At 46.8% G+C, this 22,540-nt stretch overlaps 1 protein-coding gene across 2 annotated transcripts in view; it reads right to left on the reverse strand.

Annotated features, from left to right (window-relative positions):
• CDH18 (cadherin 18) overlaps window positions 1-22,540 on the reverse strand; it is a 284,990-nt gene that overhangs the window by 169,141 nt on the left and 93,309 nt on the right. For both annotated transcript variants that reach the window (XM_054985367.1, XM_054985366.1), the window contains exon 3: window positions 14,570-14,689. In XM_054985367.1, the coding sequence (XP_054841342.1) occupies window positions 14,570-14,689 (120 nt within the window). The remainder of the gene's footprint in view (window positions 1-14,569; window positions 14,690-22,540) is intronic.

Genomic DNA, 22,540 nt, shown 5'->3' on the forward strand with positions numbered 1-22,540 from the left:
AATCAAACTCTACTTCGCTCTTTTCCTTCATATGAGTTACATTGATCTGCAGCAACATGGAAAGGCTGCAATAAGGAAAATGTGTATTATGGTTGATGATGCTTCTCTTAAGCTGGGGAGAGCAATGTTATTCCGTTATGCAGTTCATAGGGAAGAAGAACATGGAGGGTGAGATTTGTCTCAAATGAAAGTTTGTAAATTTCCTATAGAGTGTCTACAATAGACCCTTGCCATTTATGGATTCTCAACTCACACTTTCACATATGGACAGTCTGCAGCTTAGTCACATGAAGCCACTATTCTGTCATGTGACTTGCCCTCGCTAGGCAAGTGAGGTGGCCACTGTTGTGCAATTTGTTGGGCAAAGTTGGCCACTACAGGCAACTTGAGAGGGCCAAGCCTCCATTCATGAGGGAGGGGGTCCCTTTGGGCCCCCAGTCTGTCCCTGGATGCAGCTGGCCCCCCGAGTCCCAACAATCATGGATTTCATCATTTGCGGAGATCTCAGTAACTAAATGTTGAGGGTGAGCTTATATTACGTTTCCTGAAGTACCTCTTTCAACTTTGGGATGTAACCTTTCCTGTCCATGCCAGCAAAGATATTAGAAGGAGAAGGAAGATAGACTTGCAGTGATGTGTCTCATCTTTTAAATGTTAAATAGCACATTTAACTAGACACCAGTTTTAAATTGCTGTACAATAAATAAATAAAGTATGGGGAAGAAGTATACTGTGAGGTGCGTAGCCCCTTTGTAGCAGAGTCCAGTGCTTTTTTGGGTTTATTGTGCATCATGTCACAAGATTTCTCTTTTCCATAAAATGCTAACAGGAAATATTCTCAAACATATTTAATGTATTTTAACTGTGTTTTAAAACTGTTTTGAACTACAGTTTTTAATATATTTATGTTGCTTATATTTTACTAGCAACAAAGCCCGTTGTGGGAAAAAAATACTACGAGTTCTTGAAAGGGGAAGGTGGGCAGGCAGGCATTGCCTCATCCTCCATGACTGATCCTGCCTGGGTGAAGGCGGAGGGGGGGGGCAGGCATTGCTACTTCCTCTGCACCTAATCCGGGACAGGTGAAGGAGAGCGGGCATTACTACCTCCTCCACGTCTGATCCCAGCTAGGTGAAAGGGGGAGTGGGCATTGCCTCCTGCTCCACACCTGATCCCAGCCAGATGAAGGCAGGGTGGGCATTGCCACATGCTCCGCTTCTGATCCCAACTGGGTGAAGGTGGAGGGCTGGCCTTGCCACCTGCTCCGTGCCTGATCCCAGCCTGTGCTTCCCTGGAGGGACGGGTTGCCTCTTCTGGGCTTCCCTCCACAGCAGCACCCTCTGGAGGCGCACCAGAGTAGGAAGTGAGTTTTCTGGAACACAGCCTTTTATATAGTAGGATACTGTAAGCTGCCTTGAGCATCTTCAGAGAAAAGACTGCTAATAAAAGTTTTTTAAAAAACAAATCAAAGTGTGATTTTTTGACTTAAAAAGGGACACCAATATACGACTTACAGAACAGCACATCTAATAAACTGTTATTGCTACCAGATGCTAAGCACATATTTGGCCACCAACAGAATGGAGGCAGATTCTGGAGCTTGTCAAGTTTTTCTATAACGTTTTAAAATTTTGCTGATTTTCTCTAATATTTAAAAATGTAGCGGCTGTGGACTGCCACAGGATGCATACAGTCACATGGGTGGATCAATTCTCCATAGCATGCATCAATATAATGAGAATTTTATTACAATGTTAATTAGAGAAAATAAAACCAAAGAGCAGAATGCAATGTCTGAGATGGAAGTATTAATTTGAGAGTGGCTGTTTTCACATGTACCTGTAAGCATCCAGAAGATCGTGCGAAACTCATGGCATGAAGCATCTTCCTAGCACAATTTCCCAGCACGATCCCCTTTAATGGTGCGATGATGTCAGAAATCACGCCATTAAAGGGAATCATGTTGGAAATCATGCTAGGAAGATGCTTCATTCCATGAGTTTCCTGTTATCTTCTGGAGGCTTTGGGAGTGTGAGAACGCCCAGTGTTTTGAACCAGATTTTCCCATTGCAATGAAACAAATACTGTGACTACAGCAAATATAAAATGGAAGAAATGAGTTGGTGCATCTTAAATGAGAAAAAAAAGACAGGAAGCAAAACCCTCAGAATATTTTGCTCAAGTACTTCAAATCTAAAGACAAATGGTGAAATTATCATTTGCGAAGTCACCAGTAAATTTTAGCTTATGTAAAATCGAATAGCCTGCTGGAAACATGTCTGCAATAAAGAGAGGCTTGACCAAGAAAATGAGCTTTGATTCTTTAATGTGACCTCTTCTTGGCACCACAAAGTAGAAATCAATCACACATAATAATACATTTTGGATTACTTGGTGGAGGCTATCAGAAAACCGTGCAAAGTATAATTGAACATTAGATTTCTAAGAGTTTTCTCTTCCTTGTTTTATATTAGCAGAACAGAATGTCCTTAACTTTTGATAGCTGAGACACTTTTTTTTCCTAACTAAAATTGGAAACACACTTTATTCATGCACCCCCAAAGCCCAATATTATGCATCTTTTATAGAAGTAACTCCTATGAAGGTATGCTTAGATTTTCAACCTTAAATAAAATTGTTCCTGCCACAGAGAGGCCTGGAACTATATTTCTGTGATCCACCTGATGGGAGAGATTCATACAGAGATAAAACAGGATGCCTTCTATAAGGGCAGGTAACTGCAGATTTTGTGCCACTTTGGTGAGGCTGGAGGTCCCTTGCACAGAGCAAGCATCAGGTGCGGCTGAAGATGTGGCAGCTGCAGGGGCTGTAACACTGGCTAATTATGATGGTGTGTTGGATGGTTGATAGGTTGCCATAGTGGGGCTAGGTCCTGGGTTCCATGCCTGACAACTTGTTGTGATTGGTGATCAGATGGATCTAGGGTTACCAGTCCCCCAGTACAGGTGGGGGATCCCACACTCCCAGCCTCCATTCCTTGCCACCTCTCACCTGGCTGGCGGGGGGAAAGGTGCAGGGAATGGCCCCAGGAGCCCCATAGTGTGCTCCTGCATAATCCAGAGGATTATGTGTATGCCCCCTCACCTCCCCATCCCCAGGTTTGGGCTCTGGGGGACCTGGTAACCCTAGATGGATCAGACGCAGGATTTTTAGAAAGGCCTTGTACAACATCCTTCTTAGGTTAGTTAGGTGGATAGGTGATTAATATTGCTAAAGAATATTTTCTGGGCTGTAGAACATTGGCATTGAATACTCCCCCCCCCCTTTGAAATACAACTGTCCACTCTAGGGAAAGTAACTATGGTTAGCTCCCGGGCTTTTTTTCTGGGAAAAGAGGTGGTGGAACTCAGTGGGTTGCCCTCTGAGAAAATGGTCACATGGCTGGTGGCCCCACCCCCTGATCTCCAGACAGAGGGAAGTTTAGATTGCCCTCCATGCCACTTGGTGGTGCGGAGGGCAATCTAAACTCCGCTCTGTCTGGAGATCAGGGGGCGGGGCCACCAGCCACATGACCATTTTCAAGAGGTTCTGGAACTCTGTTCCACCGCGTTCCAGCTGAAAAAAAGCCCTGATTAGCCCCTTTCATCCTAGTCTATGTAACTACTCTACCAACCTCAACCTCTTGCTGTCTCACCCAGAGCTTACTTAGGGCATTCCCCAGGGTTCGGTCCTAGCGGGATAGCTAAAGTACGTCACATCCCCTATGAGGTCTAGAAGAGCCATTGGAATTGCAGAACTCCCTGTAAGCAGAGTGTTCTACATACAAGATGAGGAAAAAGAATACCAAAACAAAAGCTAGGAAAATGGGTGAGGATGCTAAGGCAGCTCTGAGTTTATGAAAAAACGTCAGATCATTTACATGCACTTTCATCCATTCAATCCAGTTTATTGTTGATTTAGCCCTTTGACTTCATGTAATGCAACATAAATCTGTCTAGTAACTGGAAATGACACTGTACTGGTACTTCTAGCTTGGTCCTCACTGTACAACACATGCCTACAGCAGCTCCGTGATGGCATCCTTTGAAAATTTGAAAAGTTTATTTTTTGTACTCTTAATTTTACCATTGACATATGTTTCTAGCACAGGAAAGATAACATCCTCATGAAAATGTAACTTCTGGAGTGGTCACCTGTTTTGGATCCTACTGATTTTGCTAGAGTTAGTAAAGGAGTGTGGTACAATTCTATGTGAATGTTTCCTGAACCAGGATTACCAAGAGCAAAGTAAGTTAACAAAAGTAACATAATAATGAGAATAGCATGTGCTTAGTTAGTACCACACATACACAATGGAAAAATGCACAGTACAAGGCCCTTTCACTCAAAGCACACAGATGCCCTGCAGAATAATTCAATGGAAATGCATTGTATATATCTACCACATACAATTTCAAAACTATTAATTTTCCCCCCATCAAAAACAACAACTGCATTCATTTTTGCTGAACAACAATATTTTGATGACTAATGGAGCTGTAAGTCTAGTGTTATTTTGATGAGACAATTTCATATTTCAAAATGAAAAGATGAATATGGCATTTTAAACAGTGTAAAATATCCATAATCAAACAGCGGGCAAGTTGCTGGTGTTCGAGGCAAGGCTATATTGATCTCTACTTGGAAGAACTTTTGTATTGAAATAAGTGGGGAGGACTTGATTAGTACTTTGAGAGTTTTTTTTAAAATATATATATGTAACAAAGAAACTTAAAATGCATTTCTCAGAAACATAACCTTCATATTCTGTCAGTCACAAATCACAAAATGCGGCCATACACGGCAGCCACGTGTGGCTTTGGCCGTGGGGCCGTACTTTGCCTCCTCGGCGGGAGGAGGAGCCAGCTTTTCCCGGCCATCCGGGTCTCTTCAGGGGGCGGGGCGGAGATAGAGCCGTTCGGCATCTCCGCCCACCTCCACGCAGTTGCTCCGAGCGATCGGCTGGAGCAGGACCTTTTGGGAGCCTGCTCTGCCGTCGCTCGGGGGACGCGTCTGCAGACGGAGCAGCTTGGAGCGGCAGCTTGCTCCGCTGGTGTGCCGGCTCCTGGGACTGCGTGGCTCTGCAGTCCGGGCTGCTTGCTCCGTTCTTTGGACGCTTAGGGCCCTTCTTGGGCAGCGCGGTGGAGCGCGTCTTCCCGGCGGCCTTGCACCGGTTCAGCGGCCGCGGAACGGTTTGGGCGCTTCGCGCCGATCCCTTTGGGGGGGTTGTGCAGGGGGGCTAGAGGGGAGGCGTGCTTGCCCCTTTATCTTGGCCTACCCTGCTCCGGCCGCCTGTAAAGGCTCGTGACTGGGGGTGGGGGGTGTCCGGCTTGCCTGGCCTTATACCGATCCCCTTTGCGCTGCAATTCGGCCACCATTTTGGGCTTTGTGGCCGCCATTTTAATTTTATATTGTGCGTTGTTGGGGCTGCTGGAGTTTGGGGCTGCTCCAAACGCTGTTTGGGTCCTGTCTCCCTCTACCCCCCCCCTTTTTCTTTTCTCAGCTTGCAAATCCACGTCTATTTCTGCGGTTGTGGGGAGGGAGCTTTATCTCCACTCAGGGCCTGCCTGTTGTTCTGCAAGCAGCTGTTGTTCTTAGCTTTTCAGTCTTAATCAACTTGGGTGTGCAGGCAGGATGGCTTCCAGAAAAGGGAAGGGGCCGGCCAAGGGCAAGCAGCCTGCTAAGAAACAGCTTTCCAAACGGCCTCCCCCTGCAGTGTCATCCTCAGACGATGAGGGCGATGTTAGTTTTCATGCTGCAATCTTGAAACGTTTGGAGGCTCTTGAAAGGGGCAAGGGGGCACCTGCCACGGCTGGTTCATCTGCTGAACGCAGTAGACCAGTTAGGGCTGCTTCTAAAGCCGCCTTCAGGAGGGAGATTTTGACTCCTTTGTCTGCTCTTGAGTCCACTGCAGGTTCGGCTGAGGCTGGGCCATCATCTGCAAGGGAGCTCCCTGCAGAGGAGGATGTCGTAGCTTGTGATCCTGAACCTGGACAGGCCGAAGGCGGTCAAGTGGCAGTGGCGGTGGAGCCTAGTGGTCTTGATGGTAAGTCTACCTTGCCGTCACAGGCATGCACTTGGCCATGGGGACCCTGGGGTCAGGCCGCTGCCTCCGGGTCCTCTGGCCCCACCATTCCATCCACCACACTGAACACAGCTTGGCAGTTCCCGGGGCTCGTGGGTACGGCTAATATGCCCCCAGGAGCACCTAGCGCTCCATCGGCTGCAGGGCCTGCTACAGGTCCAGTGCCGGGTTCTGATAGCATGGCTCAAGGTGTTTCTCACTTAGGTTGGCAGTACAGCGGTTGCCCACCCTGGGGATTTACCCCTTACGGTGTGTATGGTCAGGTCCCCTATAGGGCGCTGCCTTTTGGGGATACAGCTCTCCCCCTTGGCGATCACCTTACTCAGGCTACGAGGGATAAGATTGTGAGAGGGGAGTACGTGGACGTGTTCACCCTTCTTTTCCGTGAATTGGAAAAGAAGGACAAGGAGGACTTGGATGACCGCGACAAGGAAAAAATCAAGCGTCGCAAAGTTGACCGCACATGGCATAATTGGCTCCCGGGGTTTTTGATATATGCAGGGGTGCTGGCGAGGGCGCAGCCTTTTCGTGCTGTTTCTCTGTTTCAGTATCTCAACATAATTTATAGGGGGTACACTGACTTCGTTGGTGCTGCATGGTTGCAGTACGACGAAGAGTTTAGAATGAGAGCAGCTTTGAACCCTCAGATCCCCTGGGATCAGATTTACCTACAGCTGTGGCTACATGTCATGTCCCCTTCGAAACCCAATTCTGGTGACAGGGCGGATAGTGGACATTTGATTCACCGCCCGCAGGCAGCTGGCTCCACCCGCTCCCAGGCGGGGCAGCAGGTTCAACCCCGGCTGCTCTGTTGGGACTTTACCTCAAAGGGTTTCTGCAACAGGAGGGCCTGCAAATATAAACACGAATGTCCGGCTTGTTCCGGGCAGCATGCTTATTCCTCCTGCCCCAGGGCCAAACCTGGGGGGGTGGCAGGCGCTCTGGTGGGGGCGGGGGTCAGCAGTCTGCTGGAAAAGGGCCCCAGCCCAGTAAATCTGAGAGCGCTTGAGCGATTACTGCCTTATTATCCCAAGCGTGATGATGCGTTGTTCCTGTTGAATGGTTTCAAGTATGGTTTTAGGATACCATTTCAAGGCCCGCGGGTTCCTTTCATGTCAAACAATTTACGTTCAGTTTTGGGCATGGAAGCTGTTGTGCGGGAGAAAATTTTGAAGGAGTGTTCAGAAGGCAGGGTGTTGGGGCCATTTCTTTCGCCTCCTGTCCCGTGCCTGCGTGTTTCTCCATTGGGGGTGGTCCCTAAGAAGGCCCCTGGTGAATTTCGCTTGATTCACCATCTTTCTTTTCCAAAGGGGGCTTCGGTCAACGATGCCATCCCGGCGGAGCTTTGTTCTGTGCGTTATACTTCCTTTGACCAGGCGGTCAAGGTGGTGCGCAGGTGCGGGGTGGGAGCTTTTATGGCTAAGTGCGACATTAAGTCCGCCTTTCGCCTGCTCCCGGTTCACCCTGATGATGTCGATCTACTGGGCTTCTTTTTTGAGGGTCAGTATTACGTGGACAGGGCCCTTCCCATGGGGTGCTCAATCTCATGTGCTGCCTTCGAGCGCTTTAGCTCCTTTTTAGAGTGGGAGCTGCGGAGAAGGTCTAAATGCCGGGATACCTGTCATTACCTCGATGATTTTATGTTCGTTGGGCCTGCTGGCACGGCTCGATGTGCCAGCCTGCTTGCGGGCTTTGTATCCCTGGCTGGAGAACTGGGGGTTCCTCTGGCACAGGAGAAGACTGAGGGTCCATCACAGGTTATGACGTTTTTGGGCATTGAGCTTGATACGGTTAACCAGTCTCTGCGTCTCCCTGCAGATAAGGTGTGCAAGCTCAGGGAGATATTGTCTGCATTCAAGGGTAAGCGGAAGGCATCTCTCCTTGACCTACAGCAGCTAGTGGGCTCTCTAAATTTTGCATGCAGGGCAGTCGCACCGGGTAGGCCGTTCTTACGCCGGTTGTGTGATGCCATGGCAGCTCTTCGGGCCCCTCACCATAAAATTCGCATCGATAGGGGTATGCGTGCAGACATTGAGGTGTGGGAAGAGTTTTTGGGATCCTTTAATGGGATTACTTTTTGGCGTGAGGAATTATTAGTGGGTGCCCAGTTGCAAGTAGCCTCCGACGCTTCAGGGTCCACGGGCTTTGGGGTGTTTTTCCGTGGGCACTGGTGTGCGGAACAGTGGCCCAGGGAATGGGCTGAGAGTGAGCTGGTTCGGGATTTAACCTTCTTGGAGTTTTTTCCCATTCTGGTGGCGGTTTTTCTTTGGGGGCACGAGCTTGCCAACCACGTTGTGCACTTTTGGTGCGACAACATGGCCGTGGTGCAGGTAGTTAATTCTCTCACATCTAAGTCAGTCAGGGTTATGTCGTTGGTTCGGGCGTTCACGTTGAAGTGCCTGCAGCTTAATATATTGTTTAGGGCCAGACACGTGCCGGGTGTCGACAATGGGGTGGCGGACGCTTTGTCTCGCCAACAGATGGATCGCTTCAGGCGTCTTGCTCCCGGGGCCGACAGCTTTCCCTTCAGAATGCCACTGGACCTGTGGCGTCTTGGCAAATGGAAGTGAACAGAGCTATTCAGATGGCTATTGCTCCCAGCACCCGTCGAGCCTATGAACGCGCGGTAGGAACGTTCCAGGAATTTAGGGAGGGGGTTGGGCTGAAGCAGTTGTGGCCCATCCCCGCTGTGCACCTCCTGCAGTTTTGTGTAGCACAGAGGGCTCGTGGCTTGGCTGTGAAGACTATTAGGGGCCAATTAGCTGCGCTGGCCTTTGCCTGCAAGGCGCGTGGCTTGTCAGATTCCACGGGTGATTTTCGAATCCGGAAGGTACTCGAGGGTTGGTCCAGGGAGTTGGGGGTTGTGAAGGATTTAAGGCAGCCTATTTCCCCAGCTATTCTGAGAGGCCTTGGGTCTCGGTGGGGGGAGATATGTAGTTCCGGTTATGAGTGCCGGCTGTTCCATGCCGCTTCCCTTACGGCATTCTTCGGTGCCCTGAGGGTGAGTGAACTGGTGGTTCAGTCACAGCGGGATGCTTCCGGACGGGCTTTGTCGGCTTGTGATATTCAGTTCGAGGGTGGTAAGGTCCTGATTAGGATTAGGAAATCTAAGACGGATCAAAAGCAAGCTGGTTCCGTGCTGACTTTGGGTCCTTGTGAGGACAAGGCGTTATGCCCTGTCCGGGCACTTCGCTCTTATGTGAAGGTTAGAGGCCATGATGAAGGAGTGTTGTTTCGGCACGATGATCGCTCTCCATTAACTTGCTACCAATTCTGGGCGGTTACTGATAGAGCGTTGCGCCAGCTGGGATTGGTGGGTGTCAAATTCGGCACTCATTCATTTCGAATTGGGGCTGCATCTACTGCGGCGGCCATGGGCTATGCTGACAGGACCATTCAGAAGGTGGGCAGATGGAAGTCATCTGCTTATCGGTCTTATATTCGTCCTTTACCAGTATTATAGTCTCATGTAGTTTGATTTTTTCCAGGTGCAGTGGGCAACCTTGAAAGGAAGCGGATTCTTATAGCTGGCCACAGTATGGTGTTCTGGGCTGCAGTGCAAGCCAGACGGACGCCGATTGGAGCTCAGCTCGGGTTGAGCGAAGATGCCTCCATTGAATGGCTGGGTCGGCGTGGCCTTCGGTGGTCAGGGTTGCTGCCTCTTTTGTTTGGTGGAAGGACGGGTCCTCCTCCCCACATCTTGGTCTTACACGTGGGTGGTAATGACCTGGGATTATTGAAAGGCAGGGCCCTGTCACTACAAGTGATTGCTGATCTGCGCGTGATCAAGAGCCGTTGGCCTAGTGTTTACATATTTTGGTCTGAGATGCTCCCCCGTCGTAAATGGAGGGAGTCTCTTGACCCTAGGGGGATGGCTCGGGCTAGGCGCCGGGCAAATAGGGCCATTCATAAGGCTTTAGCTACGGGACTAGGCATTTATCTTCCTCACCCTCGCATTAAAGCCGCTAATGCCGCCCTTTATAGGGCTGACGGGGTCCATTTGTCGCCGTCTGGTAATGACATCTTCTTGGACGACCTGCGGCTTGGGCTCAGGTTGGCACTAGGCCACCTGTGGGGCGCGAGGGCCTAAGCTGAGGCTTGGCCTTTCGCGTTGGCAGGAGAACTTGGGAAATAGGGAGCGGGCTGGTGAGCACCCCTTTGGCAATTCCCCATCAGTGGGGAAAGGGGTCTCTCAGGAGGGATGGTATGCTTCATGGCTACCACCACCTGTGCAGACTGCCTCCAGGGAACCCCAGGTGCAAGTCCTTCCCTCATGCTGTACGGCTGAGGCTTTAGGGGCTTGAGGGGGGAACCCTTTGCCTGGCTGGCCGGGCCGAGGCCATTCCATGAATGGATTACACCCGGGGCAATGGGGGCTCGCCCATGCAGGCAAGGCGGTGGTCAGAGGTGACCCCGTGGCTTGTCCTGTACCGCATAGTTTGCCCTTGCCGCAGTTTAGTGTTGATGTTATGTTTAATAAAGCGGCTATTTATACCAATAACCTGTGTCTGTCTCATTCTTCCAACTGAGGTGGCAATGCGGCCATACACGGCAGCCACGTGTGGCTTTGGCCATGGGGCCGTACTTTGCCTCCTCGGCGGGAGGAGGAGCCAGCTTTTCCCGGCCATCCGGGTCTCTTCAGGGGGCGGGGCGGAGATAGAGCCGTTCGGCATCTCCGCCCACCTCCACGCAGTTGCTCCGAGCGATCGGCCCACCCTCCTCTCCCTGTTTCAATGCAGGATTAGCCGGTTGCTTTACTAAGAGCCAGGTAGGAATTTTTTCCTGCTCCCCCTGATTGGCATAGGTGGGGGGCAGGTGTTTTGCCTACCTTGTATTGAAGCAAAGGTTGAGATGTTGTTTCGGGGTGGTGCTGTGTAGGCCTCCCCTGGCAGGAGAACTTGGGAAATAGGGAGCGGGCTGGTGAGCACCCCTTTGGCAATTCCCCATCGGTGGGGAAAGGGGTCTCTCAGGAGGGATGGTATGCTTCATGGCTACCACCACCTGTGCAGACTGCCTCCAGGGAACCCCAGGTGCAAGTCCTTCCCTCATGCTGTACGGCTGAGGCTTTAGGAGCTTGAGGGGGGAACCCTTTGCCTGGCTGGCCGGGCCGAGGCCATTCCATGAATGGATTATGCCCGGGGCAATGGGGGCTCGCCCATGCAGGCAAGGCGGTGGTCAGAGGTGACCCCGTGGCTTGTCCTGTACCGCATAGTTTGCCCTTGCCGCAGTTTAGTGTTGATGTTATGTTTAATAAAGTGGCTATTTATACCAATAACCTGTGTCTGTCTCATTCTTCCAACTGAGGTGGCAAAGAATAATTTTAAAAACATATTCATTTAGTAAGGCACATTTAAAAAAAATATTCACAGGTAACAATTTTCCTAAGACTGCGCAGAAAGCCATTTCAATTCATATTAAAGTGGTGGGGCCTACAAAATCAAGGTCAGACAGTGCTGAAGTGATATGCTGAAGCATCTTTACTGCATTGGATGTAGGACACAGAATGCATATGCAAAATCAGTCAATTATCTGGAACTTTCAGCCGTTAAATGTAATGGCACATATTTTTCTATTTTTTTGAGAACCTTTATTCATTAAATCCTGATTGTTTGAAATCTTCCATAACCATGTATGGATACAGAGTGTTGCAAACTGTGAGGATAAATAGCTATCTATTAATGGTAGACACCCGCTACATTTGGAAAAGAGACAGGGCTTGTAGACTATAAGACTGGGTACTGTCTGTTGTAGAAAGTATGCTCCCACTGTGTAGTTTCCATGTTGTCTAATATGCCATGTCAAATTGCTTATGCTTTGTTTCAGCATTGTATTTGGATTCATGCTTGCTACCAAATTTCTGCAATCCATATCCTTTTGCATTGTTCATTGAATGTCCCAGCCGATGGTAATATTGACGAATACAGTGTAATTTGCCTTGAGACTCACAGAGAAAGGGGGATAAATATGTGCATGCATGCATGCATGCATACATACATACATACACGACAGAGAGATTTAACACAATCTAATGCCGACATTAAATGACACCCAGGCAAAGATTTTTCATGCAAACATCCTACCCACAGTTTTTAGCCTGGAATCTGCATGTTGGGGAGTTAGCTTTGATCCCACAAATCATTTGCAGAATCCACTTGTATCCATCTGGCATTAGATGTACTTGTTATGTATTGGGCTAGCTTCGAGGAAAACAGGGCTCCTCAGGTAGCCAATCCTATTGGGAATCAGAGTTATCAGCAACCAATTGTTTCCCCTGGATATGAGCCAATCGCGGTCGTGTAAACACGTTACCTTTTGTTTAGTGCATGCAAATGAAGGATCCTAGTCCCTGTGTTCTTATTGGGGAGTTACTGAAATGGGGTGGAGTTGGAGGTGTATATATCTGGCCCCCTCGGGAGCCACGCTGTTCTTTTTGCAAATAAAGTTACTATCATAAGCTGAAGTTGCTGCCTGGCTGACATCACTTGAGCACTAGGCTCAATATTTAATAGTACTAACAAGGGAAAAGGCAACTGTGAATTTAGGGTCACATGAATATAAAAGCCTGCTCTGTACCAAGTCCACCCTAACATGCTTAGCTCAGGTGAGCCTGATCTTGTCAGATCTCGGAAGCTAAGTAGAGTTGGCCTTGGGTAGTTATTGGATGGGAGACCTCCTACAAAGACAAGGGTTGCATAGACAGGCAATGACAAACCACCTCTGTTATTCTCTTGCCTAGAAAACCCCATCAGTGGTTGCCATAAGTCCGCTGTGATTTGAAGGCACTCTCTACCATCAGCCATTAGTTCAGCAAGCCCTGCCATTAGTTCATTCCACGCAATATTATGTATTCTGATTGGAAGCACTTCTCCAAGAACACATGTAGAGGTTTTCCCAAGCTCTTTCACGTGGATTTGCCAGAGAGTGATCCGTGGTCCTTCCATCACTGAGTTAAGGCCCCTCTGAATTTTCAAGGCTATAACTCAGGTCCTCATGAGCATAGCAGACCACAAAAAAACCTAGTAGCCTCACTCACTCATTTCTCCTGAAAGCTCCTGAAGGACATTCTGCCCCCCCTCCCAAAAAGTGAACAAGTGGAAAGATCACTTGTGGCAGCACAATGGATGTTTCAAAATCAATTGGAAAAATTTAGATGTTATTTTAGCATACATGGACAAGAACAATAAGCAAAGAGAAAGGACTTTAGCCACACCCACTGCACAAATACAAAGTTGCAGCGTGTAGTTACTGCAATAAAATGAACCTCCATTACCAAGTTTTCAACTCAAATCCCAGGAGGACAGTAACAGCTCAGAGGATAAATACTGCAAGCATGACATGCAGACATTTCCAATAATACAAGGGATAGTTCATGATTGTAAGGAATTTTGCTTTTTACAGAGGAGAAAGGGAAGCCCCTGCACAAGTATCTGTGGGACTGCTTCTCCCCATACGTGCCCCAGAGGATGCTTCAATCAGGAGATAAACAACTACTGGTGGTCCCTGGTCCCAGGGAGGCCTGTCTGACCTCAACCAGAGCCAGGCTCCAGTCCTGGCTCCAACCTGGTGGAACTCTCCATCTAGTGAGACCAGGGCCTGGCAGGATCTACTATCTTTCCACCAGGCCTGTAAGACAGAGATGTTCCACCAGGCATTACGGTTAGGGATAGGTTAGGCCTCTGCCAGTCTGGACAGAGGAGAAGAGAAGATCTGAGCCCTCCTTGTTAGAGTCGTTCACCATCTAGCTTCCAAATTGGCGAATTGATTGCTCCAATTGGCAAACTGGTTGCTGCTGTCGTGTATATTAGTTTCTATACTATATTGTTATGCTGTTATTTATTTTAAACTGTTTTTATGATGTAAGTATGTGAAATGTTTTATCTGATGTAATCTGCCCTGGGCCTGCTCATGGGAGGGCGGAATAAAAGTCTAAAATAAATGAATAAATACATAAGTAGAGTTTTGAGCCATAACTTACACAAAGAAATAAGTAAGAAAAGGTCTTCTGCTGTAGACAAAAAGTGAAACTCTCAGGATAGTGAATCAATACAGAAGATATGTTATTTACAGGAACAGAGGAACAACATTTACAATTGAATTTTAACGAGGTCAGGACTGGGAGGGACATGGGAAGGGGAAAGGGGGATAGGAGGGGGAAAGGAACAACATTCACATTAAAATTCTGCACTGAATTCAAAAATCTTCAAAGACGTGAAATAAGATTTACGATAGAGTGAAGAGCTGAAACTCAAATACAAAACTAGAATGTAGCACCACAAGTCCACCAAAATTCAAACCAGATTTTTAAGGGGGAGGGGGGGGGTTATTCATGCACATGTTATTCCTTATGGGTTTGTTATCCCCAGTGTTTCCTCTCTGGCCCTAAAAGTGCTGGCTCGAGCACTCAAGAATCTTGTTAACACATAGAATTTATTCTACCAACAGAAGAAGACTGTTTACTGTGCAGTTGAAAAGACACGTGCTCACCTGTTTTAGGGTCAACAGAGAAATATGGCTGTCCCTGAAGAATACTGTACACGACCCGGGCACTGTTTCCATAGGTGGGGTCATCTGCATCTGTAGCTGTCACCTGAAGGACTGAGGTTCCTGTAATAATTTTATAAAAAAAGATGTAGTCAACATACATCAAACTTCGTGTGCATGCTTTAACTGGTACAATGATTTTTAAAAATCCAAATGTTCTGTGAATATTTGTTTACTTCGTTTATACACATTTATACATGATTTACACTTTGGCATGTATTTTGTATGTGTTTCTATGTGCTCAATATGTACAGTGACCCTTACTTGCATAGTTTCCCCCCTTAATGATAACTTGTATCCAAATTCGTAACTCACCAAACATTTGAGAAACACCATTGTGTATGCCATTGCATTTTATGGCATGAACAAATAGCATTGGAACAGCATATTACAGGAGGAGTTCCCACTGGAGAAGAATTCCTAATTCCTCATAGTAAAAAAATTAAAATACATCTTGAATTGGACAACTGCCTGTTTTAAGAATGTTTAAGTTTAGAAAACCAACCTTATGGCTTATGGAGGGTTGCTTTTGAAACACAATTATTCTTGATGTGTACCTATGCTAAAAGACAACTGTTGTTATAACTCTTCCTAACTAACAGCAGTAAGGCAGAGGATAACTTGTGAACTTCATTCACAAGTTATTGTGAACACACATACAATCTGTGTATAATGTACATATGTGCATTGAATAATTCTTTTTATTTCCATTTGCAAGGGTATGAGAAAAGTTTGCATTTGGTGATGGCTTTTTTTAAAGGACAAGCTGATTTTAATATCACCATCAGAAAGTAGGCATCCGTTGGGAACTCTGGAATAGCAGAAGAAAATCAGAGCTGGCTAAGAACTAAGAATGATCACCTTTGAAAGATGTCACCCATCTTTAAGTTTTGAAATCTTATGATGCATCCTTAAAAGTACTGCTTTTCTCCCCTTACGCTCAGTTCCTTAAATTATTCACTGCAGAATTAATATTTCAAATTATTCTCCTAGGCACCTACAGAAATTGGGTATTACTAAGCACTTAATTTCGAAAAAAGCAGCTTGTAGAGCAGAGGACTGAAGGTGCTATAGAAACAGAAGCCATGACCCCTAATTCAAGTTGTGTAGGGACTGGCTACAATTGCTCAGTAGGCCCCATAGGCATATCATCTTCTTCATCACTAATAAATATAATCCAAGATAGAACTGGAATGCTTAGAAACTCCTGGAACTCAACCCTCGCACTCTGGCATTAAACTGCTTCCTAATCTATAAGGCCCGGTCCTGTTTTCTGTTTGCAGAGGGCAGGGATTGCAAGCTCTGAGTATGGGCAAGTGAGGCAACCTCTGCTAATCAACAGCAAGTGAGGGGAGGGACAGGAAGGAGAAAGGAGAGAAGGACACAATAGCCCCTCCTCCCATACCAATCCATCTTGTTGCACACCCCACTTCTAGGATTGAAAACTCCAGTTTGGATGGTGACTGGGGAGAGAAGAGTTTAGGAAAGAGAAGGAGCTTAGCAAGGATGTGATGTCATAGAGTCCATCCTCTGGAGCTGCCATTTTATCCAGGGGAATTGATCTCTGCAGTCTGGAGATCAGTTGTAATTCCAGATCACCAGGCCCCACTTAGAGGTGACCAACACTATGTGCTTCACAGGCGACAGGAGTTTTCCAAGCATCTGACCCCCCTCCCCCTTCACTGATAGTGTTCAGCCTTTGTGTGAATAACTTGCATGTATAAGGGTTGGGTTCATCATGCTCCAATGTGAGGGCTTTGGTTGCTGTACTATAGTCTGACTAGGGTTGTCCAGGGCCCTGGAGGGCCAAGTGAGGGTGCAGGGGGGCTGAGGGGGCAGTAGGGGAACACCATTTTCTACTGCAATGGAGGAGCCATGGGACATACTGAAGCCGAGCTCAGTGATGCCTCCAAACAGGTGTTTTTCACTGAAATCGGCTTCAGCACACCCCATGGCTCCTCCCTTGACAGTGTGAAGAGGGAGAATGGGAGCATGTGCAAGTGTTTCTTCTCCTCCCCCTGTGCCTTTCCCCCTTGCTGGCCAGGTGAACAGGCTGTGGGGGGGGCAGGTGGGGGATGGCAAACCTAAGCCCAGCATACTGTTTTGCATCAGGCAAGGCAAGCACACCCATACTCTGCCCCCAGCACACTGACGGCAGGACTGCATCCTAAGCATTTAAAATTTGCCTCACAATTTCTTCTCTCATCCTTACCTTTTTGTTTCAGGATCCCATGAGTTTGGGATGCCCATAAGTTTTATACAATTCCTTTATTCTTTGTGTTTTCTTACTCTCTGTTGCTTTACCACTGAGATTTTGCAAAACTACATGCCGATGAAAGGCTGAAAAGGGAGAACTTCAATCTGCGCCTCGGCAGACAAATCTTTAATGTTTAATGAGGCAGTTTAATAAAAAAAATGGCAAATGTCGACTGAGAATGCAAATCTGCATGCCTGACACCATCCTTTTGGCGCACTGTTAAAATCTCAAACTGCTTCCTGTCAAACAGGAACCTGAAGGGGTGAAAACAAGGGGAAGACTTATGAAACCTCCAAGCATCTGACTACCCACTGTGGGCTGTTTTCTCAAAGGAGGCAAGTTAACATGGCACAACCTTGATTTTGTTTTATACATGAAAAATATATCTAGAAAAGCCATAAATAACACATACTGGAAGAAATCCAGACTGCACTCTTGAAAAATAAGGATTTCCCCATTCTTTGTAGGGATGTAAAATTTCTAGAAATTTTGAGGCCATGGAACAATGGGGTTTTGGGGGGGGGGGGTTGGGATGAGATAAGGGCTGCTTCCACACACGCTGGATAATGCACTTTCATTGCTCTTTAGTGACCATTTGGGTTTTCATGTGTGAAACAAAAAAGGATTGCTAAACTGCATTGAAAGTGCATTATTCAACATGTGTGGAAACGGCCAGAGCTGCCCATTATAGGGCACTGACTTTCTGGGCAAGCCCTGAATCTGTGTTTATACAAACCTTCCATTGTTTGGTTACCTTTCATTTCATGGAAGTTGTTAATAGCTTTCTGTATGCCTTCTGGGTTTTCCTACTGATTACAGCATTTTCAGTAAAATCTTTTAAAATTCTGCTGGGGATTTTGTATGTCTCAGACTTACGCACTATCCTAGTTACGCACATACATGGTGAAATTAAAGGGGGTGACCTGAGCCCTTGCAAGTTAAAGGTAAACCTCAAGAGCAAAGTTAGACGCAGCAGTTTACCAATTTGCCCATAGAAGAGTGACTAGAGGAGAGAGGGGGCTCCTTGGCTGATCCTTTCCACTCCAGCATATTGACTGTGGATATAATTAGTTAAACATAAGCAGTCAAGTTCTTCGAAATACGCTGTGCCTGTCATCATTCACAGGATTTGCTGTTACCCAATGCTGAAGGTTGTCTTAGACAGAAATCTAAATGAACAAAAACGAATCTTGAAAAGTATTCCACCCATTCCAAATGAGAAAATATTTCAGGAAGGAAGGAAGAAGGTTCCCCACCCACGTTTTCCAGGGTTTTTTTTAATGGATCTCTAGTAATGAGAAAACTACCCTTGGAATGCCTTTGTTTGCACTTGGTTTGACAGTCTTCCTAATACACATGAAGAAAAATGGCAAAAAGAGACTTGGAACTGCAATTCCCCCCCAGTCCTCTAGAGGCTCCGTTGCGAGCAGCAAGGTCTCTCTCTCTCACACACCTTCTATTCAATGGTATGTCTGCAATGTTGCAATAGGGTCATTCCACATGCAAAGAATCTTTAGCAATACATTTCTCAACACTTCTAAGTCAAATAGAGGGACTGGAAAGTCCTTGACTCCTTGTAGGTGGAATGATGGTGGTAAGAGACTTCAGAAAGAGGACGGAGAGTGGTTAGGGTGGAGATATCCTAAATCAGGGTTCCCCAACCTTTCTGAGCCTGTGAGCACATTTGGACTACTGAGAGAATGTGATGGGCATCACAGGAGGCAGAGCCAAACCCAGTATCTACCTTGTCCCATCAGAAAAGTATCAGAGAAGAATGAAAAATGAAGGAAAGCCTGATAGGAGAGGAGAGAGGAAAAAATGAGAGAGATTAGAGAATGAAAAGAAACAATGGAAAACCCAAGAGGGAGGAAGGGAGGAAGAGCAGGAATAAAATAAAAAACAGCCTGAAAGGCGAATGCTTACCAGCCCTCCTGATCTTCCATTGACTGCTACTACAGCTATGGACCCCTCCCCCCCTTTTTGGGGATGCAGACAGCCAACAACAAGTGCTGCTTTACAATGGCTCCACCCACTTTCTGAAAAGCTTGGCAGGCACCAGAGGGAGTATTAGCAGGCATCATAGCTCCCATGGACACCACTATAGAGAAAGGTTCAGGGCTCTAGAGGGCCCCAAGCTCAAGTTGTCTTTATTGTGGAGAACTTTTTGAACTTGGAGACCCCAAAGTCTGAATTCTGCAGAATTACTTCACTCTTTCTACTCACATCTTTTAAAGTGTGAATAAGGGGAGGAGGTCAGAAATAAATCAATGTATTATGCATCTGCCCTATGCCTTTATTCCCCTTAAATAAACAAACATATGTTTTTTCAAAACTGTTGACATTTTCTCTTTACAACATGATAGTTACATTTCTGTTTTTGAATTCACTATCTATGAATAACATTAACAGATTTTTTGCTCCAGTGTGTGGGCATGCAAGTATGTATACACACACACAATTCACTTCACTAACAAAAAAGTCTTAGGGACAAAACACCTCAGATTATGTAAACACAAGAAATTAGACACTTCTAACCAAATGTAAAAAAGGTTCCTGCCTACTCCCATGTACCATTTTTTCAGAGCCAAAACAACCCAGAGGTGGGGACTGTTATTTGTCCTGTTGGAAACTGCATGTGCCCCTCATCTAGGATTGCCAGGTCCCTTGACCCTCCTGGGTGGGAGGTTGGAGGCCCAGCATCTACCTTCATCTTTCCCCTCTGCAGTCACACTCCCAGCCTGTGCGATGATGTCACTTCTGGGAAGTGACGTCATTGTGCAGGTAACGTGCTGCCCTGGGAGTAATCCCCCCACCGGCCAGGTAAGCAGGGGTGGGGGTGGAGGGTGGGAGCGTGGGATCCTCTGCCCTCAGTGGGGGACTGGCAACCCTATCCTCTTCCCCTCATGCCATGATCCTGATCCAAATGGAGTCCTTGCAGTGCTTTTACACAGAGTTCTAGCAGCTGCGGTATGTTGAGTCTCCACTGGGAACGAGTATAAAACATAACATTTACTGTGGCCTGCAGTGTTGCATGAATGAAAGATCTGTCAAGGGACAAGCTCAGAAGGGTTGTCTTACCCTGAACCATAGTCAGTAGCATTGCCAAGTCCCTTTACCCTCCTGGTGGGAGGGTGCCCCAGTGCCTACCTTCCTGGTGCTCCTGGGACATTGCCGGGGTAACATCACTTCCAGGACATAATATCATCACACAAGGCTGGGGAGCACATGTGCACTTCACAGTAGACTGACTGGGCCCCAAATGGGGCCTCAATCCCCCGCTACCTGGCTGGTAGGGGGAAGGCGTAGAACAGGCCTCCTGGGCATGGGAGCGCTCTTGGGGTGGCCAGAAATTACTGGGGGCATCTCATTTTCCTCTCACCCATTTTCTCTTTTTATTCCCTGGAAGCCCCTATAAGCCTCTCCCGACTTCCTGCTTCCTTCTCTGTTTCCCAACCACCAGCCAACCTACCTTTATGGGCCCTCCTGGCTTCAATTTCCCCTTCCTTTGATAGCTTCTCCCTGGGAAAACACTGTGTGCTGCCAGCTGCTGGGCCCAGTTGCGCAGCTCCAGCCATCAGTCTGGACACATTTGCATAGGGAACCCACAAGGACTTGTTGGGGGCACTTCCCTTCCCCGTGTATCCCCCTCCCCACACTTTTACTTTTTTCTTCCTGGCAAGCTCCAATCCCAACCTTTTCTTTTTGCCTCCCATCCATCCACCAACTTTTTATCTGCCCCTCCATCTTCAAATATATTTATTATTCATTTACATTGTTTATACTCAATCTTTCTTCATAATGGGGCCCCAAAGCAGCTTGCAGCATCCTCGTTTCCTCCATTTTATCCTCACAACAACTCTGTGAGGTAGATTAGGCTGACACTAACTGACTCTGGGTCACCAACTGAGCTTCTGAGGCAGAATAGTGATTCAGACCTGGGTCTCCCAGATCCTACTCCCACACTTCAACCACTGCATCACAGTGGCTTTTGTGTGGTGGCTGCTGTTGAATAGTGACAAGTGGCAGGGACTGAGTGAACTGTGCAAGTCATATAGTAGCAATTCATCCAGTGCTGGGTCTAGTCCCAACGAGTCCTCCCTCAAAGGCCAAAAGAGCCCTGGAAAGGGCCCTGCCGCCTCCCCCTGCCTTTTACTGACAGAAACCAAAGTTAGTAATACTGTTCTGGTTGCCTAGCAACTGCCACTGAGGGTATTTGTTTCTTAAAAACTTCAGGTACTGCTTCTGTTTATTTGGGGGTGGGGTTATAACCACCCAATGCATGTTTTTTAGACTTCGAATTTTTCTGCAAACGTGGTTTGAGATATATCTGACTCGTCTGTTCATAACTTCAATCTCTGGATTTACGTATCCACAGATGGGATCAAGTTGAACATTAGACATATTGAGATGAGATAATTAATGCCCAGGGATGCTTGATAACTCTTCTGTCTGGATCACAATTTGGCCACAAACTGTGAGCAGTACCCTCAAGCTCTAAAGGAAAAGTTTGATTTTTTTTTTAAAACATTTGAAAATTGTATTGTGTGTTCATGTTTTCACTCTGCTGCATGTTTTCACTCTATGCTGCTGGATTGCATGTGTTTTTGTGAGGGTACTGTGTGACTTCTCTCTCTATTCTAGCAGTACCCATTTCCCCCTGGGTGATTCACAGTATAATCCTAAGAATATTCTCCTGAGAATAAACCATACTGAATGTAGACCTAAGTAGGATTCTGAATAGAATTACTCTCTCAGTGTTCATTAATGAGAGTGTTTGGATCAAGATCACAAATGCATATTTGCCCAATCGTATTCTCACACTACTTTAACATGGCTGTCTCCCGCATCCACCCACTCAATGTGTTTCTCACACACTCACACACAAACTTACAAAAGAGACTCCTTCCTTGGCTGTCTGAATCCTGCCAGGTTGTGGGCAAGCTACACGGCTTGTCTCTCAGACATTTCAGTCTTGTTCATTCTTCCTGCCTGCCTGCCAACTGTTGTTCGATCTGTTAAGCTCTGAGCATATACTAACCTGACGAATGCTAAAAACTAATGAATGTTGCAAACTATGCAGGCATGAAAGCAGCACAGACACTCTAATACAGCTGATTTTAAATGATGCATGACCTGTGGCAGGTGCTGTCCAAGCAAAGCAGTAAATCGTTGAGCTGCCATCAGCAACGGTTACCTGACCTTACCCCATGATGAATGGCACCACTGCACACTAAACTATAAAAGTTACTCAACATTTGGTTCATTTTGAATTGTGATCAAACTATCAATGCAAAGCTATGAGGCTCGTGGCAGACAGAAAATGAAGCTTTTGTTGTATATTACCTACTGAAGAAAAAATGAAATGGAATATAACAAACCCACAAATGGGATCAAAAGATGATGCCAAAAAGGAACCAGTAGGGGTGTGTATCAAGAAAAAGTCTGTTTCAGCCTTAGTTCTGGGCATTCCAGAATAATTCCATTCCATTGCTGGTTAGTTCCAGTTGGGGGCAATGCCAGCTCATATCTGAGGGTTTGTGCTTTCTTGAGTTTTGGCCCGTTGCATGTACATTGACTGCACATGTGCATATCCATGCTGTTCTTCTCAAGGTGTTGGCTGAGGAAACAAGGCCCTGGGGTAGCTGTTTTTTTGCACA

This window comes from Eublepharis macularius, chromosome 7, assembly GCF_028583425.1.
Source record: "Eublepharis macularius isolate TG4126 chromosome 7, MPM_Emac_v1.0, whole genome shotgun sequence".
NCBI classification, from domain to species: domain Eukaryota; kingdom Metazoa; phylum Chordata; class Lepidosauria; order Squamata; family Eublepharidae; genus Eublepharis; species Eublepharis macularius.